The sequence below is a fragment of the Bicyclus anynana genome, chromosome 24, assembly GCF_947172395.1.
Source record: "Bicyclus anynana chromosome 24, ilBicAnyn1.1, whole genome shotgun sequence".
NCBI lineage: Eukaryota > Metazoa > Arthropoda > Insecta > Lepidoptera > Nymphalidae > Bicyclus > Bicyclus anynana.
The window spans coordinates 4,322,164-4,349,667 of record NC_069106.1 but is presented as its reverse complement, the minus strand read 5'-3'; the positions used below and the strand labels follow the sequence as shown (position 1 = coordinate 4,349,667).

Sequence of the window (27,504 nt, the reverse complement as noted above, 5' to 3'; positions counted from 1 at the left end):
GCATCTGGTCAAGGGTTCCAACTGAAAACCAGCGCAGCATGCTCTTTTTATTTAAAGAGTAAGTAACATTATGCTGAGTTGGATCCCTTTACTGGGTTGTGCTACACATCGCAGGATATTGTGGCATAATTCTCTAATAAAGCTTTTTTCTTTCTTTCTTTTATATTATATAAGAAAAAAAAAGAAAAAGAAAAGCGCACTGATCAAATAAAGGACTCCCACTCAGCGTAATGCTGCAGCTAGATGCAGAGATGGTTTCACCCGTTTAGTTCCCGTTCCCGTAGGAATACGGGGATAAAATATAGCCTATAGTAAACAGAGATAGTGTAGCTTCCAAACAGTGTAATAATTTTTCAAATCGGTTCAGTAATTTCGGAGCTTTATTCGATGGAAACAAACGAATTTACTTTATTTTGCAATCAAGGGTTAGCATGTCATTCAATAAAATCTAGGGCATGTAATAAAGCTTTTCTTTTTTCTGAATATTTTCAAATATAATATTCAATAGCTTAACGGTGTTAGAATCCTTATCGAGGTCATAGTTCGATCCTCGCCCGATGGACTATTTTCGTCACACACAGTCTTTTCCGACTAGTTGGAGGGGATGGAACTTTTTTTTTGACTACAATCTTACCTGATGGTAAGTGATGATGCAATCTAAGATGGAAGCGGGCTAACTTGTTTTTATTTGTAACTAATGAAAATCCAAACCCCTTTCGGTTTCTACACGACATCGTAACGGATCGCTAAATCACTTGGCGGTACGTCTTTGCCGGTAGGGTGATAACTAACCACGGCCGAAGCTTTCCACCAGCTAGACCTGGACCAATTATCAAAACATCAGCCCAGTCGAGGATCGAACCCAGGACCTCGGTTTCGTAAATCCACCCACTGATAACTGGAAGCCCGGAGTTACGTTGGTGATATTACACCCGTGCCTCCGAGAGGACTGATGCCTTCAATACCGGTCATTATTTAAAATTAAGCATTATAAAATATACGCATAATTTTCAAAAAACGGGGTAAAATCGATATCTTACCTACTTAGTAGATAATATTAATTTAGTTCTAGCGGGAATTAAAAAAAATTACGAATGTAAAAATCCTTATTTTTAAGTGTGGCAAACTTAAAAATTGGGATTTTTTCTTTATTTCTTTCATTATTAAATTCTATATCTTTCAATACAATATCTAAATTATATTATGGCTTATCTGTCCACTTGAATAGTGGAGCAATAAAAGAATACCCTGCAATGCAATATGTTGCATAAACTACTTACAAAAAATAAAATAAATCATAAAATACCCTAAAAAGCACTTAAGCCGAACCATCACTAAGAAAAATACTAAATACAAAAATAATAATTGAGGAAAAATGTCTCAGTCTGTTATTTTTCCATTCTATGTCGTAGCGATTGTAAGTTTGCGGTGTCCACTGATTTATGTGATTGAAACATCAGTTTAACAATTATTATCTGAGACAGTTAAATGATTTACTACGTATAGAAGGCTTACGGAGAGCGGAATCTAATGATAGTGTAGATATTTTCAGGACAGATATTTTTGAAGAGGCAAATTATCTGTAATTTTCGTAGCGTTTTTTAACACGCTCGATGTGATTCGGGGTCTGAGTGACTGAGAGATTTTATTTTAGATTAGAGTATTTAAAATGTATTGATAACTCCCGCGACTTCCTATGAGTGGAATTCAGTTTTTCACTAATCCCGCGGGAACCATGGATTTTTCCGATAAACTTAGTTAAAATTTTAATTTAAAACCACTCAATGATTCACCCATTAGTTTATACTTCAGAAGCTAAGAAACTTATAGTCAAAACGTCAAAAAAAACTAATGAAACCATTCTTTTTTTGGTGATTAAAAAAGTGTCAAAGTATCATACTCCTACTTCAATGAAGAAAACTTTGTGTTGTTTATTTTTCATCGATTTTCATTTCCGTGTTTCACGCTCAATTGAAAGATAACTTTAATTCAAGAAAAAAAAAATACCGAATTGAGAACCTCCTCCTTTTTGATGTCGGTTAAAAATACACAGATATACGTAAGACACCGTTTCCAGCGAAACCCTTAGCGTTGTAGTTCATTATAGGTGTTGCTAGAAGCGTTTACGGATCTCACACTCCCCGCTATATCTACTGTATCGGCACTATCTTAACAGTGATATAATTACCTCACGTCGTAGACAGAGAAATCAATAGACGACCATAGATTGGCGTACTGTTGTTAGTCAAAAGATATATGACTTAACATCATCCAAAATACTATACCAAAACTTAAAATAATTTGCATAACATAAAATAACTTAACTATTGACTATAGTTTCGTGCTTGTAATATTATTCGTTTATATGGGGTTGTGGTTGCTTGTATGTATCCATATTAAAGTTTGTTGATCAGTAATGACCATGCTGGGCAGGAAGAAAGACTTTCGCGAGTGCTGCTACCTGACACCAGCCTGTATCATTTACCAAAACCAAAAAAAAAAAAATAGCTTTATTTCCTTACAACTGCAGACATTTTTTTGATAATTATTATTAAGGTTTACAAGTTTTATAGATTGTTAGTGGGTTAGTTGATATTATCTAATTTTTATATTATGATACTAGTGTTAATTTTCATTTTATTATTCTTTTTTGTAAGGACTGCATATAGCAGTGAAAGCTTCCTCCAATTGTAGCCAAACTAGCCAATTGAAAATTATACCGCCATTTATTGGTTGACAGAATCTCGTCTACAATCTACACAGGTGTTGGGAAGACTCGAGACGGAATGGTTCAATGGATGAATTAATGATATACACTTTATTATATTCATGAATTTATTCTTGACCTCTTCATAAGAAGACAGTCCAGCAGTGGACGTCTTTGACGGCTGATGATGAAAACATTTATTGCTTAAATCGTCGTTGTGTAAGGTTGTGCCTTATACCAAATATCTAATCGCATTGTTTCGTTTTTTTACAGATTCCATGATATTCGCTTTTTAAAAGAATGCGAAGAATGTTTTCTATCTGTCTATATACTTTTCTGTCTACGCCGCACGTAGATGTAATCTCAAACGCTTTTTTTTAACAATAAAGCAAATACCAGACGTCAATGTGACGGTCACTTCACTAGGAGGAATTATTATTAATTAATCTGTGGTATTTTTATGATATACTCGTATGGGTCCTGACTAGGAAATGTATAGACACTTATAATTGCCAGCTATTAATGCAACGGTTACGTTATTTATATCTGATAATTAATTATCAGATTACAAAGTTCAAACATATATTCAAATATTATCACTCGTCAAGCTTTATTGAAGCAAAATTCCAGATTTTCCCCTCATAAGACTCGCTAAACTTCGCTGGAATGGCGACCCCGTACCCCGTAAGTGTTGGTAGACCCTTCTCTAGGTGGACCGAGGACATCAAGCCTGTTGCAGCGAGCCGCTGGATGCTGGCGATTCGAGACCGTTTTCTTTAGAAGTCCATGCAAGAGGCCTATGTCCAGTGAACGTCCTTCTGTTAATGATGATGATGATGAATATGATGATGATGAAGACTCGTTTGATGTTATCAGACTACCAAACAACAACATACCTAACCAAATACCTAACACTATCAGTTTTATTGTTGTGGAACATTTTTAATTATACTAATAGCATTAACAACTGAGTCTTAGGGCCATAAATCATTTCTCTATATCTATCTCGCTTGCACTTATGGGTCTTATGGAGCCGTCTAGTGAAGGGTGTAACAATGAAAGACATATTATCGATAAGTAAAGTTTATTATCGTATCTTGTTCACAAAATTAAAAAAATTAACAATATTTGATTTAATATAATACATATTTCATATTATATAATTATTAACTAAATAAAATTAATCTTCATCTGAGTCTTCATCATCAGAATCTTCGTCTTCTGCCAAATTTATTATATATTAGTATCCATAGTGCGCAACGAGTAACACATGAATGTATTTATTTAATTGCAGTAAACACATTTATAGCAAAAAAAATACGCAATGCAATTACATTAGAAACCGACCAATCAGAATCGTCCAAATCATTATTGACTCATCATTAGCACGTGCGCAGGTAGCCGTTTATCGATAATTAGGGTGCGCAGGTAGGCGCGCTGCACATTCCTATCTTTTTTGACTTTTATGACCGGACGACTCAGATGATAATGCGCATACTATAACATAAAAGTTCGCCAAAATGCGTAAACGAGTAAATATTTCCCCTACCGTTTTATTCAAATAAATATAATTACCACTTAACAATAAGTGTGTCACTCGCAAAGGCTTACCGCATCCTGCGTGACCTAAATACCGGATTTATTATATTTATACACATTTTATCGCTTACAGTCAAACTGGTTGATATAATCTGCGAAGTGATAATGGCATCGATTCTCGAAGGGTTCCTTATAAATTTATTTATATTTAACTAGCAGCGTTCCCGTTCCCATGAGAATACAGATAAAATATAGCGTATGTTACTCCCTGATAAATTAGCTTGCCATTGGTGAAAAATTTTTGAAATCGGTCCAGTAGTTTTTGATTATCGTTACATACAAAAGTATAAATATTTCCTCTTTAAAGTCTTAGTCTACACTAATGTGTAGACTAGCAGCATCTCGCAGTTTCTACCACATTCTTCTAGTTCTCATGGGAATACGGTGATAAAATACAGCATATGTTTAGTCGCTGATAATAATGCTTTCCATTGGTATAAGATTTTTTAAGATCGTTGAAGTTTTTGTTCAACAACAAGTTACGGGATGGAGGGACGGTGGTTATTAACCGATGCAGTCTAAGATGAAACCAGTCTTACTTGGAACAGGTAGTAACAGTTCTACCTCAGACGGTTTCAACACGGTATCATACCAGAACGCTAAATCGCTTGGTGCTAACTAATGCCAACAAGGCAGTGACTAGCCACGGCGATGGCTAGAAATTTAAACCAGACCCGACCCAATTAAAACAAAATGAAATCCCAAATTGACCCAATCTGACAGTAAATAATCAAACCTCAACCTCTTTGTTGTAGGTAAAGCATGACCAACCGCGCCAGAGGTCATCTCAAGTAAGTTAAACCGTTTTTATATTTCGTTATTTTTATAAAGGATCCCTAATACAAAGGCGTTTTTAATTTAGCCCACATAACGGTGTAAATACAAAGAATGTATCTTGAGTTACCGGCAGAGTTCACCGATGCTTATCATTTTTCGTGAATGCATATGCAAGTGGGTAATTAGCCGGTAAATGTGGCATGGTGGGTTAATGCGAAAAAGTTCTATATCACTCTGTTTTGTCCGTAACGAGATCAGCATTGAGTAGTAAGATATTAAATTAGCAGTGTTAGATACATATACAAATAATCCTTGTAATATTATAAACGCGGAAGTTTGTATGTTTATTACTCTTTTTAAAGCTGCAACTACTGAACCGAATTGGCTGAAATTTGAATTGCAGATACATATAAAATACCATGGTTTAACACATAGGCTACTTTTCATCCCGGAAAAACCCATGGTTCCCGCGGAATTTGTAATTCCACGCGGACAAAGTCGCGAGCGTCCGCTAGTCATAAAAAATAATTATTTTATAGGTTGAGCCGTGATAGCCCATTGGATCTGACCTTTGCCCCCAATTTCGGAGGGTGTGGGTTCGAAACCGGTCAGGGGTATGCACCTCCAACTTTTCAGTTGTGTGCATTTTAATGAATTAAATATCACGTCATAAACGGTGCAGGAAAACATCGTGAGAAAACTTGCATATTAGAGATTTTTCTTAATTATCTGCGTGTGTGAAATCTGCCAATCCGCATTGGGCCAGCGTGGTGGACTATTGGCCTAACACCCTCTCATTCTGAGAGGAGACTCCTCAGCAGTAAGCCGAATATGATGATGATGATGACATAGGTATTTATGTGTAGTATATAAATATATATTGTAAAGCAGTTATCTCAGTGCCCATACCATAAGCTATACGCTTACTTTGAGGCTAAGTGGTGATGTATATTGTTTAAGAGAGAGAGTCGTTAAGGGAAAAATTTAAAGAAATAAAAATATTGACGGTGCATAGACAGTATATATTTGAAAATTTAGTATATGTACATAAAAAACGTAGGCAATTTTAAGAGAAGGTGTCATTGGAATAGTATTAATGTCAGAAATAAAAATAAAATTGTTGCACATCACACTAGGTTACAAAAAATTAGTAATTCTTTTAAGGGAAATTGCATACGTTTTTATAATAAACTGCCACATGAAAACTGGCATGTCTCTCAATAAGTTCAAAGTTTTTATTAAACGTAAGCTTATAGAAAAGTCGTATGATAGTGTCAATGATCACGTAAATGACAAAATTGCTTGGAAATTAAATGTATTACATGACAGGCTACTTATATACCTATTGTTAAATGGTGATAAACTAAAAAAAGGATAAACCTGGCTGAGTTTGTTGTGGGCTCTTCTCGGACCAAGGCGCGTTTGGAACCCTCGTTTAATTTTAAGTTTTCGAATAATTATTATCACCATTATCTTAAGTTTAAATTACCTGACGTTTCGAAAGAGCTTGTAAAGTAAGCCTATTTGAAATAAATGAATTTTGACTTTGACTTTGACTTTGACTAATTATATTTATTTAAAAAAAATGCTGAAGTTTCTCGAATAGATAATAATCATATATTCTCAACGTTTTCTATATATCACCACTTAAAACGGTATTACCTCAACGTTATCATCCAAAGCGGATTAAAACACAACCTATACCTCGTTATGTCAGCTTAGGTATAAATTATAATTGTAAACAATTTATTTACAGTTGCCCACCATATATGTCATCGTCCAACCGCCAAGCGCGCAACGGTACTCCGTATGTATGTCACGAGGTCTTGCTAATATCTGTACCGTTAGTTGATCAGATCACATTATTTCGTTCTACAGCCTACCAGCCGGCCTGTTCACTAACACTCACTAACTTTAGTAGATTTACTGGAAATTTCATCATTACCATTGACAACCCATATTCGGCTCGTATTGAGAGACGTGATAGCCCAGTGGATATGACCTCTGCCTCCGATTCCGGAGGGTGTGGGTTCAAATCCGGTCCGAGGCATGCACCTCCAACTTTTCAGTTGTGTGCATTTTAAGAATTTAAATATCACGTGTCTCAAACGGTGAAGACAAACATCGTGACGAAACCTGCATACCAGAGAATTTTCTTAATTCTCTACGTGTGTGAAGTCTGCCAACAAAGCTGACGCTTTAAAACGGCAAATGTTTCGATAGTAACAGCCCCGCTAGCCAAGTCGCACGTCGATTCTCTTACTACGATCGCTAACGCTTCGAAAAATAGAAAAATAATGGGAATGACAGGTATGATAGCAAATTTTTTCCCATATTTTTTTCTAGTTTTTGAAGTGTTAGCGATCGTTTTTTTTTAACAGGTTCATAATAAAGAACAAAATAGTGAATAGGCCAGCTCTACTGAGCTGGCGACTAAAGATATACGAACGAGGTATACGTAACATCCCAACTCCGATTCGCTTTTAAGGAATTCTTAGATAAGCTCAAAATAGCACGCACCAGGATGGTAACCCAGTACCTAGTGATTGGGAACCATGTTAATCACTCGACCAATGAGGCATATGTGTAACAAGCAGTTAATTTGCTAATTATTCCGGCTTCATACACAGATGGGGCAGTGGTACTTAACCGGACACGTTACAAATGGATGGAACAAGGTGCGTTTTACATACCGTGATCTTAACTATGAGCCGTGATAGCCCAGTGGATATGACCTCCGATTCCGGAGGGTGTGGGTTCGAATCCGGTCTGGGGCATGCACCTCCAACTTTTCAGTTGTGTGCATATTTAAGAAATTAAATATCACGTGTCTCAAATGGTGAAGGAAAACATCGTGAGGAAACCTGCATACCAGAGAATTTTCTTAATTCTCTGCGTGTGCGAAGTCTGCCAATCCGCATTGGGCCAGCGTGGTGGCTTCTCATTCTGAGAGGAGAATCGAGCTCAGTAGTGAGCCAAATATGGGCTGTTAATCTACTGTAATAGGAAAAAATACTATCGAAAATCTGGACAGCAGTGAACACCGTGGAGTTACACAAATTACTAGCTGACGCCGCGCGGTTTTACCCGCGTGGTTCCCGTTCCCGTAGGAATACAGGGATCATATATAGTTTATAGCCTTCCTCAATAAATGGGCTATCTAACACAGAAAGAATTTTTCAAATTTGACCAGTAGTTCCTGAGATAAGCGCGTTCAAACAAACAAACAAACTTTTCAGCTTTATAATATTAATATAGATTATTAGCTTCATTTTCTTATATCTTGCAGTGGTTGATTCTATATGGGTATATATTATAGTAAAATTACTGTCTTAAATCTGAACAGCATTGGAAATCATGAAAAACTAATATATTATCTTCAGTATCTTATATCTTGGAGTGGTTGATTCTATGTGCTATAGCATAAATACTGTCTAAAACCTGAACAGCATTAGAAACTAAGAAAAAATAACAAATACATTGACATCTATATCTTAAATCTTGCAATGTTTCCTAATGCGTTTCCATTGATAATAGTATCCGGACAGCTTTAAATCATCATCATCATTATCAGCCTATGGACGTCCACTGCTGGACATATGCATCTTGGATGGACCTTCAAACACAACGGCCTCGAGCCGCCAGCATTCAGCGGCTCCAATCCGCTTGATATCCTCAATCCATCTAGTGGGAGGTCGACAAATACTGCGCTTTCCGGTGCGGGGTCACCATTCCAGTACCTTGAGATCCCAACGTCCCTCGGCTCTTCGAATTGCCTGCCTATTGTCACTTCAGCTTCGCGACGGAGCATTAAATATCAAACTCTCAAAAAGTTCAAAGTGTTTATTAAACGCAAGTTTTTAGGAAAGTCTTATTATAGTGTTAATGAGTATATATAAGTTTGTAAAATGGTGGTAAACAAAAAAAATTAACCTTGGCTGAGTTTGTTGTGGGCTCTTCTCGGACCAAGGCGCGTTTGGAACCCTCGTAAATTTAATTAAATTATGACAAAATCTTGATCTCAAAATCAAAATCGTACCGGAACGCTAAATCGCTTGGCGGTACGTCTTTTGCCGGTAGGGTGGTAACTAGCCACGGCCGAAACCTCCCACCAGCCAGACCTGGATAAATTAAGAAAATCTCAATCTGCCCAGCCGGGGATCGAACCCAGGACCTCCGTCTTGTAAATCCACCGCGCATACCACTGCGCCATGGAGGTCTTCATTATTAGCTTCGTTGTCTTATATCTTGCAGTGGTAGATATTACGCAAATGCTAGCGATGCGTGGCTACTGATAATAGCAACATATGCGGGGAAACATCCGGACAGCATAGAAAACAAAAGTATAACAAAATTTGCATGGATCGGTAAAATAGCAGCGATGGAATGCATCGGTTAGCATGCATGCGTGACTAACTACAAGCATATGAATCTAATATGTTTAAACAATTCTTGCATAGAATGTATATATTGTTGCCGAGGAAATAGTCAAACGGATTTTAGAATTTAAACTATCGTGAATGTTATTTATATTAATTGATTATGAAACACGGCTAAAATTCACGTGATATTAGGTCGAAGTATGCCCGACTAGTTTCGAACCCATACGGGGCCCTTAGTCATGAGCTGGTTCTTGCAACGCGGCACAATCCAAATACTCCGGATCCAGATACTCCGACCTAATATCACGTGAGTTATAGTGCATAATCAATTAAAGTCAAACGGATATTTGGATGAAATCTTACTAAGTTTGGATGAATGTTTGTAAATTGCGGCAGAATAGCTAAACGAATTTGGGGGTTTATTCCTACTTTTCCTAATTTCCTTTGACGACTAATATTTACTTGGAAGTTTTGTACCTAGTGAACTAAAGAGTGAACCGTGATAGCCCAAGTGAAGGCTATTAGGATGAGGCATATCCATTGGGCTCTTACGGCTCACTTTTTTTAGTTTACTAGATACAAAATGAAATACTTATGATTATAACTAGCGGACGCACGCAACTTCGTCCGCGTGGAAATCAATGTAAACTTTCAAGCCCTATTTCACCACTTTAGGGGTTGAATTTTAAAAATTTTTGAATCACATTATATTTCATATTTTTTTTATGATTTAAAAACGTTTTTTTTTAAACTGTAACTTTAAAACTGAAGGACTTTCCATACAAACTTTCAACCCCTATTTCACCCCCTTCTTATTTTATTTTCGCAGTAAAAAGTATCTTATAACCTTCTCGGTATTATGGTCTTAAACCGTGCCAAGTTTGATTTGAATTCATTCAGTAGTTTCAGAGTGATGCCCGAATAACAAAAAAACACAGACAGACATACAGACAGACAATAAATCGAAAAAAAATATTTTTAGCTTCAGTATCGATTATATATAAAATATCTTCCATGTACAGAATGCGACCTGCTATATCAGTTTTATTATAAGTATAGATTATATGCCAGAAGTTCATAATCCCTAAAATGTACCGCCTTGTGGGGAATACCTTCACAACTGCCGTTTAAGAATCCTACTTCAGAGCGTCATATGACTTAAACAGAATTGTAGTTCGTGACGGATATCGTTTTTATGTCGATTGTATTTAAACCATATTAGTCAGAGCATGTCAAAGAATATTATAAGGTCAGAAGTGACTCGTGGAAGCAGGGCTGGCTCAGTTTTTGGGTCAGTCTGGCTGCCTGCCCTGAGGATTCATTTACCGTATTGATGAAGTTAATTTGCATTCTGTAAAAATTATATATTTAGCCCAAACACTATAGAAGCTAAAAGCACTCTGGCCTACCTGGTTGTCTAATAAAATATTTGTGATGGCTATTTTTATGAATTCCACTGTTTTTGCTTAGCACTGACATTGAAATGTACAATCCTTGTTTATAGTTTTAAAACTACTAAACGACTCATAGGAGCGGGAATAGGAAGCTGCGGCGGCATCACTGTACTACGAAATCCTTCTTCTTTGCCGAGAAACATTAAAAAAAACAAAATTTCGAAAACCACATAGACTAGGAACAACGAGACAGTTGTATCGACAGTATATTACCATAGTTTCTTCTGTCTGTTCTACATATTTTAATCTTTGATCACTTTAATCAGAATTGATTTTTATCGATTGAACATTTACGCACCGACTCCTATTTGGTTTTGCCTGCGACCTAATTCCCGTGGTATTTGGGATTTCTAAAAGGGTTTGACCTAAAGCTACGTTTGAACCTCCAAACGGATGTATTTACCGGCATTTTTTTACTACTGCTGATTTTCTGGTAGATTGGTATCTAGCATCTTGCAAACTCTACATTGACCCAGGAACCCAAGACCAGAATCCAATGAATAGAATGATAAGAAGACAAGGAGGTTTTGACCACTGGAGCTACAGAGCGGGTTCTTTAGAAGTTTCATGTTTTGAAGTGATAACTTCTTATAGGTAAGTCACTTAGTAACGTAACACTTAGTAATGTTGTTGCTGTCAAAATGTTCTTCACACCTCATCGAACATTTTTTTTTTTATTCTTTACAAGTTAGCCCTTGACTACAATCTCACCTGATGGTAAGTGATGATGTAGTCTAAGATAGAAACGGGCTAACTTGTTAGGACGAGGATGAAAATCCACACTCCATTCGGTTTCTACGCGGCATCATAATGGAACGCTAAATCGCTTGGCGGTACGTCTTTGTCGGTAGGGTGGTAATGAGCCACGGCTGAAGCCTCCCACTAGCCAGACCTGGACCAATAAAGAAAACCTCAATCAGCCCAGCCGAGGATCGAACCCAGGACCTCCGTCTTGTAAATCCACCGCGCATATCACTGCGCCACGGAGGCCGTCAAAACGTTATTATAAATTAGAAAATATTGCTTAAATCAAATTAGCGACAGATAAAAACATATATAGAAAACGATCAACGAATTGATCTCCTTTCAAAAGATCAACAACATTCGAGAAGTCAACAAACGACCCAGTTTCGTTTTGACACGAAAGAGTGTGAAAAAAAAAATATGCGCCAACGTTTCACCCGACTAATAGCAATGTAAACAAGCTTTCTACGAGAACGAAAAATTCCGTTCACCTTTCTCTCGTTCATTATACCCTGGTACTTGCGGACCGGGCGGGCACATTTTCACACGTGGCCGAAATATCCAAAAATAGCTGATGACGTACCGGATATTCATCCGGACCAGATATGAGTCGTGATAGCCCAGTGGATATGACATCTGCTTCCGATTCCGGAGGGTCAGGGCTCGAATCCGGTCCGGGGCATGCACCTCCAAGTTTTCAGTTGTGTGCATTTTAAGAAACTGATAACTGAAATATCACGTGTATCACGGTGAAGGAAAAACATCGTGAGAAAACCTGCATTCCAGAGATTTTCTAAATTCTCTGCGTATGTGAAGTCTGCCAATCCGTATTGGGCCAGCGTGGTGGACTATTGGCCTAACCCCTGAGAGGAGACTCGAGCTCAGCAATGAGCCGAATATGGGTTGATAACGATATATTCAATATCATTCTATGACGATCTGTAAGAACTCAAGTTGAGTATGGTTGCCAGTAAAATTGCGAATAGGCTCTACTGGACCGTTTTTATTTATTTCATCATTACAAAATTACATTATCAGCGAATAACATAGGCTAAATCTTGTCCCTGTAGTCCTACGGTAATTTGAGTTAAGGGAGTGAAACTGCGGGTGTCTCCTAGTCTATAGGTACTAACAATCTCTACACTAATATTGTAAAGAGGTAAAGTTTATGGTGTTGTGGGGCGTAATCACTGGATTTATTGAACATTTCTGAAAACACTTCTAACCATAGAAAGCCACGTTATTTGCGAGTGGCATGGGCTATATTTTATCCCCGTATTCCTAAGGAAATGGGAACTACGCAAGTAAAACAGCGGGGGTATGCTAGTTACGAGTACCTATATGTATGTCCTCATCATCATTGTCATCACCATCATCATGTTATCAAATCTATAGACACTTCACTATTCTCCACAAGAATATTGTAGTGATGATCGAAAAAGAAATAATATTGGATTTTTGTTCGTAAGTAACCCCTCTAATTCTGAGAGGAAACTCGTGCTAAACAGTGAGCCGAACATTGGTTGATAATGATGAAGCTTCGAAACTACTAGACCGATATAAAAAATTCTAACACCAATGGAAAGCTATATTATCAACGAGTAACATAGGATATATTACATCTTCATATTAATACGAGAATTGAAGCTATGGGAGTGAAACCGCGGGAGGTCTGCTAGTCATACTTTACCACTCTCCACACCAACGGTAGTGGCGAATGGAAAAAAAATTGAAGTTCGTCGTGCCAGTTACCTCGCCCAAAGATGGTACCGTAAGCCGACCTACCTTCACATTTCTGGCATTTTTTTTATTCGTACAGTTAGATCTGTGCATTAAAATGTGGGGTCAGATAAGGTTGATGATTATGTTTATTGTCGGACCGACACGTGACCGTGCCGTCCACGTGATGGGTGTGTCGTTACGGAAAAAAATCTAAAAAAGTTTGCCAATTAGCTGACGCAGCAAACCCCGTTCAGCTATTATCATACTAGCGGACGCCCATAAATCCCTCGGGAACCATGGATTTTTCCGGGATAAAAAGTAGCCTATGTGTTAATCCAGGCTATAATATATCTTAATACCAAATTTCAGCTAATTCGGTTCAGTAGTCGAGGCGTGAAAGAGTAACAAACATTCATATCATCAAAATCATCAGTTTTCGCAAATCTCGGGAAACTATGGATTTTTCGGGATAAAAAGTAGCCTATGTGTTAATCTATAGTAAAATCTATTTCCATTCCAAAATTTCAGCTAAATCGCTTCAGTAGTAGCGTACATACATCCAAACATCCATACCAACTTTCGCGTATATAATATTAGTAGGATAGGATAAAAATCGCGATTAATTATTATATTATATCGACCGTGGCTAGTTACCACCCTACCGACAAAGACGTATACCACCAAGCAATTTAGCATTACGGTACGATGTCGTGTAGGAACCGAAAGGGGTGTGGATTTCATCCTACTCCTAACAAGCCCGCTTCCATCTTAGATTAATATCAACCTTAATATAATTAATATAAAACATAATTACTTACCATCAGGTGAGACTGTAGTTTAAATAACTTGTAAAGAATAAAAAATATATGTATATTACAACTAATTTACAGAAAATTGTTACAAAATATATAGCAGAACCTTTATTCACGGATCATTTTACCTTAATTACTGAAAACTGCATGAAAATCCGTTATTTTTTCCAAACGGCCCAGTGCCGCTTTTTTATTATTTTCCGTCTTTTTTTCAACAATTTTTATTCTTCTCGATAAAATCTGCTATCTTACCAATGGAACTTACCAATGGTACTTGCTAATCGACTTAACTGTCTTTTCAAAAGTGCTTGTATATAATCTTTATAACAAAAAAATGGAATCGACTTCAAAGACGAATTTCAGTTATTTTGATTTTAACACATAGGTAATTACTAACCGATTTTTATGAAAATGAAATGGGACCACTGTAAGTTTAACTTTCAAACAAAAAAGAATTTTCAAAATTGGTTAATAAATGACGAAGTTATGAGAAACATAAAAAAAACATACGCGGAAAGCTAACTTGAAAAGATACTAATTTAAAAAAAAATGTACAAAAAGACGGCCTGTTACTAACTATTTATTTAAATTCATGAAGTGGTTACATTTTAGCAGTTTTTTATTCATATCAAATTGTACAAAGTATTAATTTTTTATTCAATTTACGATTACGGATGATCGAGCGTGGAATATTACACGTAATTACTATGGGATTTTAATTTACGCAAATTCAATGTAACAATATTTAAAAAGATTTTAATATTGGTAACTGGATTGCGAGCTATTTGCTAAAGCGGTTGCTATCAAAAAATGAAAGCCACTGGAATGCACCAAATGCCTTTTCCATGGTTCCCATTCTCGTCGGAATACAAAGTATATTAAATGTAGTCTATAGCACTCGGTGGGGATAGTGTAGCTTCCTAACAGTGAAAGAATTTTTCAAATCAATTCAGTAGTTTCAGAGTATTCATTGCAAACAAACACACAAATCTTTCCACAAAACTACCCTAATATTAAAAATAAAATCTTTTTAACAAAAAAAAATAACTGACTTCAAAATCACAAAAATAAACTAAAAAGCGAAAAAATAACATCGTATGTGCCTTCTGATAACTTTGAAGGCGGTGCAAAGTTAGTGACATATTAATTTCGTTATTTTCATTTTAACATAAAATTACTAATTTTGTGGTAAAATGACAATACACGCACAGCAAGCGCACGCAGTACGAGAAATTTTATATAAAAAGTTTGTATTTTTGATTGTAACGCAAAACTAAAACTGTACTTACTTGACCGATTTGAAAAATTCTTGCACTAATAAAGAGAGTGATTTAGCAGCCATAAATAATTATTTTACGTATATTCATAGCAACTAAGCTATTTTATAATTGTTGCGAGTAGCGATCTCCATATGAAAACTTCTCGCGCACGACGTTCGAATTTCAAACGTTCAAACGTCACATTTGAATTCCGAATGTCGCCGTTAGAAATTCGGCCAATAATGATAGCAGTGTAATCGCAGTGAGTCAACGGCCGGGGAAATGATTCGGCGGGTTCGTTCACCTTTCACCTAATTTGCCTAAAAGCAATGCGGCCGTGAACGGGTGATATGACATTCGGAGCAGTGTGAATGAACTATAGCGTGTTTTACAATTTGGCGGTTTATAATTTTGTTTTAGTAGCATTTGAAGGCAGTGCAAATCTTCTTTATGGCTAGGCCTCCCTCCATAAAGGAAAGGGGATATGGAGCTTTGATCCACTAGGACTATGACTAGGACTAGGACTAGGACTTTAATGCGGGTTTCTGGGTTTAGGGTTGATAATGTTAAATTCACTAACGACCACTATCAGATGTTATCCGTTTTAGCCCAGTGGATATGACCTCTGCCTTCGATTCGAAGGGCGTAGGTTCGAATCCAGTCCGGGCATGAATAACTTTTTTACGAAATTAAATATCACGTGTCTCAAACGGTGAAGTAAAAACATCGTGCAGAAGTCTGCCCGATACCCGAGAATTTTCTTAATTCTCTAGATGAAATCTGCCAATCCGCATTGGGCCAGCATGGTGGATTATTAGCCTAACTCCTCTCTTTATGAGAGGAGACTCATACTCAACAATGAGCCGAACATGGGTTGTCAATAATGATGATGATGATCAGATGTTAATGATAAAGATCGGGAACGACATTTTAAAAATAAAATTCTCTTATATGAGAAATACAATTAACTAAACTAAGACAATTATTTATGAGTGTACACATTTTATATTTTAATTACACATACGTACAAATAATTGTTATAAATGCGGGTAGTTCCAAAATTACATGCTTGTTACGTAGACACGACTAGTTTCAACGAAACATTTATTAGAGCTTACTGGATGTGACTTACATGTAACAATGACATGTTATTCAATAAAAATGGAGAAAAATGGCATTAAAATGTAGAATCGAAAGAAGTTTCTAAATTAGTACAGTTGTGATAATAAATGCTTGATATGTGAGTGAATTAATAGAAAAGAAAGCGACGAAAAAATTTTGATGGAAAATTATTTTTTCTAAAATAAATTTCTTATTTAAAATACTTTTCATCTAATTAATAAACCTCAACTGATGTGATGTTGATGATGAGAAATATGAGGATGTTTTGGTCTGTTTGTTTTTGCAATTTGAATAAAGTACAGTCAGATACAGATAGAAGTGTTGACAAACTGCTGGTTATGAAATGCACTGACTCATTCATTACCTCGAACTTTTCATTTGTATCACACATTATATCACTAGCACACTTTGCAACAATTGATATCCTCTCTGACTGTACAGCTGAGATTCCAAACATATTATGCTCTACCCTCAAGTTTACTTAACTTATGTATGATTTTTTTAAATAAAATAAATATAAAAAAGCCTATCAATATTTCTTCTTAATAACTGTTTACAATTAATTAGGTGCTAAGTATTTTAATTTTGAAAATTATTTTACCACTAGAAAGCCACGTTATGTGTGAGTATCATATGCTGTATTTTATCCCCATACTCCCACAGGACATACACGGCGAGGCGACTGTAGCTATCTATAAAGTCATTTTATTTTACATTCGAATACGCGGACGGTTATGAAATCGCAATGTCACCGACTGAGTCATTTCATTTGTTTCCTCATATTTTTATATTTCATTCATTGATGACTGGGTCACGCATTTGTAAACTCTGATAAGTTTGTAGAACTGTTTCCACGTAATGAATGACAAGTTTGACGTCACTAAATGTTATTGCGTAATTACAACGATACTTTTACGACATATAGCAATGCCAAATAGTTTACAAGAGGATGTATTAGTCTAAGATCCGGTATAACGAATATATATCCTCATCTGTTATTTATTTAAGATAAGAAATAAATGTTGAAGACGAAAGTCTTCGAACAGTGCGTGTTGCCAGTGATGACCTACGGATCCGGAATCTTGACTTGGTCGCTGACTATGGGCCTTATTAGAAGGCTTAAAGTCACTCAGCGACGGAGCGAGCTATGCTTGGAGTTTCTTTGCGTGATCGAATCAGGAATGAGGAGATCCGCAAACGAACCAAAGTCACTGATATAGCTCAGCGAGTCGCGAAGCTGAAGTGGCATTGGGCAGGCCAAATATTTCGAAGAGCCGATGGACGTTGGGTTTCCAAGATGCAGGAATGGCGACCACCCACTATGTGGATCGAGGATATCAAGCGGGTTGCAGGGAGCCGCTAGATGCTGGCGGCTCAAGACGTTGACCTTGGAGGTCCATGCAAGAGGCCCATGTCCAGCAGTGGACGTCTATCGGCTGATAAGGTAAGAAATAATTGATAGAAAACATTCACATTTACACATTGCAACGTTGTTTTGCTAATAGTTTGCCTAGTTAAATTGCGACCAAATACATCCCACTAATATTATAATTGCGGAAGTTTCTATGGATGTTTGGATGTATGTTTAGATTTTTGTTACTCTTTAAAGCCGCTACTACTGAAGCGATTTGGCTGAAATTTGGAATGGAAATAGATTTTACTCTGGATTAACACGTAGGCTACTTTTTATACTGAAAAAATCCATGGTTTTCCGAGATTTGCGAAAACTGATGATTTTGATGATATAAATGTAGTTACGCTTTCACGCCTCGACTACTGAACCGAATTAGTTGAAATTGAGAAAGTTGGTATTGAGATATATTATAGCCTGATTTAACACATAGGCTACTTTTTGTCCCGGAAAAATCGATGTTTCCCGAGGGATTTGTGAAAAAATATATTCCACAATTAATATACTATTATTTATAACATATTATGTCCAATAACTTAATCTTAGATTTTCACTAACTGTTACTTTAGGTCACTTTGTTCACGTGATCTTAAAGCACTTAACACTACACTATCACTATTTACTAAACACTAACTCAAATGGTTTGGTCCATATAAGTCTTCTCACAGGTAACGTCGAGATAAAATAGGTATCTCTCTGAAGCACCTAGTGGGTATCAAGTTATCATGCGATGGCCAAAGATTGCGCGACCCGTGTACAATCGGGCCATATGACAGGGGTCGATGACCGCACATCTGCCCACTTTGCGTTTATCAATTTTAATAATACGCCTACCTACCGACAGGGCTTGATTTGTGGTGGTCTCACATCTATAGTATGAGTATTTGTACTTCAAATAAAGCCTTATGGGTCTAAGCTCCATAAAGGAGGCCAGAAAAAGAGCTGCTTATGTGACTGGTCGTCTCAACCCTATGATATGCGCCAAAAGCAAATTATCCCTCCGTTCCAAACAGTAGGTAGGGTACTTTAGTTACCCTGAATCAAAATTAGTTGGGGGGCCCAATAGAGGAGAAGGAGGCGTAATTATTTTGACGGCTTAGTGACGGTGAGATTGTAGTCAAGGGCTAACTTGTAAAGAATTAAAAAAAAATAAACTACTCTGCTCTAACTTTTTTACCATAAAGTATTGTTTTTTTTTTTACTTCTGTCATTTCTGCAGTTTTTTTATGTTTTTTCTTCCCGAGAAGCACCACCAAGATTTGCTTTTTACATATTTTTGCTTTCTGACGTAGCGTAGTGGCCCCTGTAGGCCGGGCGCCCCGTATCATTGACTAGCTGGCGCCGCGCGGTTTCACCCGCGTGGTTCCGTTTCCGTAAGAGTACAGGGATAATATATAGCCTATAGCCTTCCTCAACAAATGGGCTATCTAACACTGAAAAAAATTTTCAAATCGGTCCAGTAGTTCCTGAGATTAGCGCGTTCAATCAAACACACAAACTCTTCCGCTTTATAGTATAGATACGGCTGATACAGAGGTAGCTACGCTCCTGGCTCCAAAGTCATTCTTTACAAGACCTGTATCTGTCCAATAATGACCTACGCTAGTGTAGTATTTGCCTGTCGCCCAAACCCACCGCCACCTCAGACCAATTATAGAAGGACCTGTATCGCACTCATAGTAACGAACAAAATTGTCTGTCATTTTCTGAGGAAAACGAGCTTAGATTTTGTATATATCTTATACTAAACTACAAGTTCTTGCCCGTTTTTTACACAATTCAATTACACAAAAAGGTATTTTTACGGAGCTCTTTAACCAACGAACACGATTACAACTATTTAACATCGATACTATAGAGACAGTTTTATAATCGCATTAGATCGTTGATCATATAATTTGACAGAAAAGTAATGTCTAGCGAGGCAGGTCCTATACAATAATTGGTCTGAGACCGCCACCCACACCTACCAGCTAGTGCTTGACGCTTGCATTTACACCCCCGAATCCAACGTTTATTGTACATCAAGACGTCTCTTACGATCTTGACGATGACATAACCAACGACAACGCTTCCCAGGCAACACAAACACAAGCTGCAAAGCGTCTTTGCCGGCGAAGACGAGGTCCCCTAAATCTGACGTCACCCAGACGTGGGCTTTTTAACTCATGATGCACCCAGGATAAAACGCCCTCCTCGAACGGCCTTCTAAGACGGGGCCCGAGTCTCAGAGGAGACGCTCTTGGAGAGCTGTTCCGCCCATCTACTCTGCTTCTGCCTTCGGACCCCATCAGGCGATGCTTCTGCGCTCGCCCGAACACCCTGGTGGCGCTACTGAGCTCCCACTAAGGAGCCTACGGCACTTACACCATCACGAAAAAGAAAATTTTTCTTTTTTGTATAATTTTGGACACATTGTGTTTGTTTTTCAAATAAATTTTAAATATCTATATTATTAACAAATACGTATAGATCCCAAAACATAAATCACTTAAGCTACGTTCTTAAGATAGTGTGGATTAAACACAATTAACAAAATTAGAACACTAAATAACTGTAAGTCCTTTTGCACAATAAAAATGTCTTTTTCTTTTGCGTTATCTAAAAGCCTAAACCTATTCAGACAACATTTTTTGTCTGTTTGTAGTGATGTCCACGTCATCAACCCATATTCGGCTCACTGCTGAGCTCGAGTCTCCTCTCAGAATGAGAGGGGTTAGGCCAATAGTCCACCACGCTGGCCCAATGCGTATTGGCAGACTTCACACACGCAGAGAATTAAGATAATTCTCTGGTATGCAGGTTTCCTCACGATGTTTTCCTTCACCGATTGAGACACGTTATATTTAATTTCTTAAAATGCACACAACTGAAAAGTTGGAGGTGCATGCCCCAGACCAGATTCGAACCCACACCCTCCGGAATCGGAGGCAGAGGTCATATCCACTGGGCTATCACGGCTCTTACTCTATCAGTGATGTCCACACACAGTCAATATTATTGATAACTAGCGGACGCTCGCTCCTTCCGTCCTTAGACCTCTTTAATCCAGCCCTTACAGTAGTATCGCTGTAAAAATGGAGTAACTTCTCCCGTTTTCCCAACATTTCCTTTCACTGCTCTGCTCCTATTGATCGTAGCGTGATAAAAAGTATACTATAACCTGCCCAGGCGTATGAAGAATAATTTTACCAAGTTTTGTTGATATCCGTCAAGTAGTTTTTGTTTCTATAACGAACATACAGACAGACAGAGACAAAAATTTTACTGATTACATTTTAGTCATCATCAGTCATCAGTATCGATCACTAATCACCCCTGATAGTTATTTTGGAAATATATTTCATGTACAGAATTGACTTCTCTACAGATTTGTTATATGTATAGATAATAATAATTATTATTGCGAATACCCGTGACTTTGTCCGCGTCAAATTCAGTTTTTCACAAATCCCGCGGGAACTATTGATTTTCCCGGGTTAAAATATATGTTATGTTACTCAATAATCTCCTACAACGTTTAATGAAATACCCATTAAAATTAGCTCAGTCGTTCCAAAGATTAGCCTGGACAAACAGACAGACAAAAATCAATTACGCTTGTTTGTTGTGTTTTGTTATCTGTTAATAAAAAAACACTGTTGTTTTGAAATGACAGGCTCAAGATATCAATTTTATGTATTGAAACAATACGTACGGTTAGGTTGTCTGAATTACCACTGTACCACGGCGTATATCGTAGCCCGGTAATGTGGAAGTATCATTTGGGGCAAAATATCATATCGGCTGTTACTTTTAAATTTTGTTTATTAACTGAAAAAATTGTGATAGTAGTTTACTATCACAAATGTTAAGCGTGGTTTCGAATCCAAGCCTCGTATCTAGAAATCCTGGCAAAAACTGCAGGAAAACGAGTAGAGCCACAGCCGTCCCAGCCGATAAAGCTGGAAATGCCTATGACCACGTTGTTCATAATCAGACCAGTGCCAGAATCACCGAAGCAGATGCTTCTCCTTCCATCGTGCCAGTTAGCGCACAGCATGTTGGCAGTGATGCTTCCTGTAAAATAGATAAAATCTTGTCCAAGAGATTCAGATTTTATACCTTTGTCAAGTTATAAAATCTGAAGTCTATAAGAAAGTTAAGTAAACTATGAAGTTTCGAATGATCGGTTTTGTTAGTTAGTTCTTGACTGCAATCTCACCTGATGGTAACTTGTTAGCCCGCTTTAGGATGTAAATCCACACCCATTTCGGTTTCTACACGACTCGTACCGGAACGCTAAATCGCTTGGCGATACGTCTTTGACGGTAGGGTGGTAACTAGCCACGGCTAAAGCCTCCCACTAGCCAGACCTGGACCGATTCAGGATCGAACCCAGGTCCTAAATCTTGTAAAACCACCGCGCATACCACGGAGGCTATCAAGAAAGCACAAAAAAGGAGGTAGCAGGTTACAAAGGTGGTCTGGCTCTTAATTTTACAAGGTCAAAGCACAAATATTTTTATATCCTTAAGCCTGCCATCGTTAAGTCAGTGATGGGTCTAAGCGCCAAATCTGAAGAAAGTAGCCAGGCCCTATATTCATCAAAAATATTCTTATGTTAAGATAATGAATAAAAGCACTACAGTGTTAGTCGACCCCCCACCAGGTGGACTGACAACAGAGCCGTGATAGCCCAGTGGATATGACCTCTGCCTCCGATTCCGGAGGGTGTGGGTTCGAATCCGGTCCGGGGCATGCACCTCCAACTTTTCAGTTGTGTGCATTTCAAGAAATTAAATATCACGTGTCTCAATCGGTGAAGGAAAACATCGTGAGGAAACCTGCATACCAGAGAATTATCTTAATTCTCTGCGTGTGTTATCTGTCTGAAGTCTGCCAATCCGCATTGGGCCAGCGTGGTGGACTATTGGCCTAACCCCTCTCATTCTGAGAGGAGACTCGAGCTCAGCAGTGAGCCGAATATGGGTTGATGACGACAAAAGTCCATCTCCCATCTCCTGTCCTGTCCATCAGCTGATATGATGATGAATAATCCTCTTAAATAACTGCTATTGCTAAGATATTACTAAAGAATATTGTAATTTTACCACCAAAGTCACGATTGCACCTGGCTTGATTGACCGTCCTGAGAACGACGTGGCGCAGTTGTTCTGATAAAGGTCCATTTGTCTGAAAGAGAAAATATCTTTAAAAAGTTCAACAATACTTTACGTCAATGATAGGGAGGAAAGTATTTTTTGTTAATTGTATTTAATGACAAATTAGTTGACGATGCAGTCGAAGATGAAAGCTATACTTGAAAAATCAAAAATTTATTTGTCCATACTGACTGACGGTTTCTACGCACCGTCATACCGGATCGCCAAGTCGCTTTGTGGTTCGTTTTTGCTTAGTGGACTTTAGTCACGACAGGAGTTTTTAGGCGCTTCCAACCACCGAAAATAAAAAATTGGGAAGACTAAATCAAGCATTTTAGTCAGCCATAGACAAAATGGAAATGTTGCGTTCGGTATTTTTATTTAAAAAAATTATACGCTTCTTCGCTACTTGTTATTCAAAATTCATTTCTCTGTACATTTTTCATATATGAATTCATTTAGTTATTTTAACACGCATAAATTAGCTTCACTTGTAACTTTGTAGGTATGTAAGAATATCTTGGAATCTTAATTTGACCCACTTTTAGAAATATCTTTTTTGATGTCGATTAAAAATGGCTCTGGGTTATTAAGGTTAAATAAAGTTTGAAAATTACACTTATGAATCCCCATCCAATAGCAATAACGTCACGGTTCTCTGGAACATTGTGATTGGATCTAGCGATGTTGCCAGCTCGCACGGTGGCTGCACCGAGCTGGAAGGCAGTAGCGACTCGGACTACCCCGATGTCGTTGTCATGGTTCCTCGGGCTGTAATGGGGATGTCCGAAAAGTTGCGCCACGTTGTGAGACCAACCGCCACTACTTTTAGTCGTGGAACCCGCTCGGCAACGGTATCTACTTGCGACAGGGTTATTCCTATAAAAGAAGATGACATATCAGAGTTTAATACATTTTTGTACAGTAATATTTGAAGGACAGAGGGCCTATTGGCATATTTACTAATTTTGAGGAACTTGAAAGGCGAATGCCAGATATAGTATAGCACTTTAACTCAGTAATAGATAGTCAATTTATATACTTTGTAATTTATATATATCGGCGGAACTGTTTCCTCATTGAAAATATTACGGGCAAAATCGCTGACCTGACATTGGTCATCGGCACTGCCTTAGGTTCAGTTCGCATAACCTCACTAATTGCTTACACAATTACTCATGGTTTACTATTTTTCCTGATACTTATGGTAGAGGAAACACCTCGAGCAGATTCTACGCTTTACGTGTCAAGGATGGCAGATACACAAAGTAACACTATCAATGGAATGATCACTTAACTTGTTACTAAAGTTCTACCCTACACTATTGATCAAGGATATCGCTGATATTATCAGATGGAAACTTAGATTATATAGATAGATTACCTATCACATGGTCGCCGGGCAGCCACGAGCGGATCACGGACTGGTGACCGCTAGTAGTAGGGTTAAAGGATCCTTTAAAAACTAGTAAACGCTCTCCTTCCCCGCTCGTATTACATACCAGCCAAGTAACTAACAATGCAATGGCCGTCGACAATTGACTTACTTACTCAATTCACAAACTCACTTGATCCAACTCAAGCGTTCAACCACGTCCAACTGAATAAACTTGAAAGTTAATACCGCGTCCTCGCTCCAAGATCGTGAACTGACAGATGTCCACAGATAAACAACTGACAAATAAACGACACGTACTTTGACGTTTCTAACAGATATCGCTATCAAATTAGTTATTATCTAATCCTCTGACATATACATATGTAATCATAGGTCATTGATACCCCAATTATATCAATTCTCTGCGTGTGTGAAGTCCGCCAATTCATTCATGGGGTCATTGTGATGGTGGTGGTCTATTAGCTTAACCCGTCTCGTTCTGAGAGGAAACTCGTGGGCCGAATATGATGAAGAAATCATAACTTTTTAAACCTCTAAAACTTATAATAATAAATATATCGTAGGTTTGCTTACACCCAGCAATGTGCCGCCGAGACCATGGAGCGGTTGTTCAGGATGGTACCACCACATTGATGGTTAAAGTTTACATTATTCCTCGTGAGCTGTAGAGAGACGGCGAACGGGTAATTGTTGATGGTGGTTATTGATCCTCCAACTATTCTCTCTTGACCCGATGGGGCCGCTGCAAAAGTATAAAATCAATGACATACCTAGATAGGTAGCTAGCTACACCACTGAGCGCACACATGCACAATTTTGTCTTTAATTCCATTATAAATTTATGTATATATAGTTTTTACACACTTCCAGAACACACAGCTCGACATTGTACGGCAATCAAAGACACTGGACATTTTTAAAAATGCCGTAAAGTCTCATTATCTGGTGCAGTAAAGACGATCTGTATATATTATTTCTTTTCAATATTAGTATATTTTGATATGTATTTTACTCATTATTGTAGGTATTTGTGTAATATTGTTTATGTATTAGGATGTAAATTATTTGTATGTATGTGTATTACTAATACTATGGTTATTTTTGTTTTACGCCACCTGCTGATGTCCTTAAGTTTTCCTAAACCGAAGGTTGCCTGGAAGAAATCGCTACTTAGCGATAAGGCCGCCTTTTGTATGCTGATCTCTTCCTAATTTGGTTTTTATTTCACTTGTTTTTGTCTTTGTGGTGTGCAAATAAAGTATATTTATCTTATCTTATTGGAGACGATTTGTTTAAATGTCCGTTGTTTAATAAGCGACTAAATGAAGCGCTAGAGCCTCATCTCTAGTATAAAATATTATTGTATGAAATACAATAATCAGTATTGCAAATCATTTATTAACGAATTAGAATAATAATCAGAAAACGCTAACTTTTACGGTTCCGAACGTACGTAGTACAAAAACGGAACCCTTATAGTCTTACTCGCGCACATTTTAAGGTCTGTCTGTTTTCTCCTAATGTACTGGACCAATCCAATTGAAATTTGGTACACATCAATTCTTGTGAACCAAATACAGGCATGTATCGTGAATAGATAAAATTTGAATATGGGGGGTAAGATGGAAAGTTGAAAAAAAAAAACTTTTACGAACGTCATCGTGTGATACATCAAATGAAAGGTTAAGACCTTTAAAAATATGATTTAAAAGGATTTAAATAATATATTTTTTGGAATTAAAAAAAAATATCTTTCAAGTTAATTAAACAAATAGACAACAATTGACCATGCCCGTTTCTACGAAACTACTATATCTAAAAATTGAAAAAAAATACAGAAATTAGCTTGTTACTTGAAGATTTCCGAAATATTTTGAAACTCTGAAATTTTTGAATATGGAGGTCACTTCTGGGGGGCAAGATGAAAATTTAAAAAACAATAATTTTTTAACTGCATTGTTTGCATCCAAAAAAAAAGAGAATCGTAAATATATTTTTTTTTGTAATTTAAAAAAAATAATAAGTTTTCAAGATATTCAAGAAAATGACCAATTTGAGGCTTGGTAATTTCGGTGAAAAGAGGGAGCTCTTTTCTCCGAAACTACCAAACCTAAAATTTTGAAAAAAATACAAAAGTTAGATTTAAACTTGAAAATTTCTGGAAAACGTCAGAAATATAAAATTTTTAAATATATAAAGGACTTCTGACAAGATGTCTTCGGCTAGATGACATCTAAAAAAAAAACTTTTTCATCAAACAAACGAACTTGATAAGAGGATCATAAATACATATTTTTTGTAATTTTGAAATAAATAGTTTTCAAGATATTCAAGAAAATAGACCATTCCGACCCCCTTTTCTCCGAAACTACCAAATCTAAAATTAAAAAAAATATACAGTAGTTAGCTTTCTACTTATTTTATTTATTTATTTATCGAAATTAAATAATAATAATAATAATAATAGTTTATTTAAAGGTAAAAACCCAGTGTAAAACAAACATAATATCTAATAGATCAATGATAAATCAATCATAACTTACAAAATGCCAAAGACACGAATATTCCCAAAAACAAGTAGATAGTCTTCATTTTTCTACTTTGCTATAAATATTATAATGATGAAACTAGTCATTTATATATTGATATTAAGTATTTTATCATAATTGATAAAATACCTCACTGATGCACTTTTATTGCCTTCGATTTAGAATTAACTCGCATTATCTAACTGCTAACCCCTGTCATATCACTATATGACAGGGGTTAGCAGAAAGTATAGAAATAAAGTACCTATATGTATTCCATTCTTATATTATTATTACTTATAAACTTCAATATACCTACGGTGAATGAAAATGCCTTCGATTGGGTTTAACATTGTATTCTTTAACTAGCGGACGCCCGCGACTTCGTCCGCGTGAAAGTCGATATAAAGTTTCAACTACCCCTACCCTTTCCGTACCCTACCC

The 27,504-nt window shown here is 37.0% G+C and overlaps 1 protein-coding gene across 1 annotated transcript; it reads right to left on the bottom strand.

Annotated features, from left to right (window-relative positions):
- Nucleotides 1-21,778: 21,778 nt before the first annotated feature.
- Nucleotides 21,779-27,124, bottom strand: LOC112055271 (trypsin, alkaline C-like). The gene is made up of 5 exons (XM_024095299.2): nt 27,076-27,124; nt 25,106-25,274; nt 23,751-24,012; nt 23,083-23,164; nt 21,779-22,048 (listed from the first exon to the last, which is right to left on the bottom strand). Exons 1-5 carry the CDS (start codon nt 27,122-27,124, stop codon nt 21,840-21,842), a joined length of 771 nt encoding a protein of 256 aa, XP_023951067.2. The 3' UTR covers nt 21,779-21,839.
- Between the last annotated feature and the right edge of the window lie 380 nt (nt 27,125-27,504).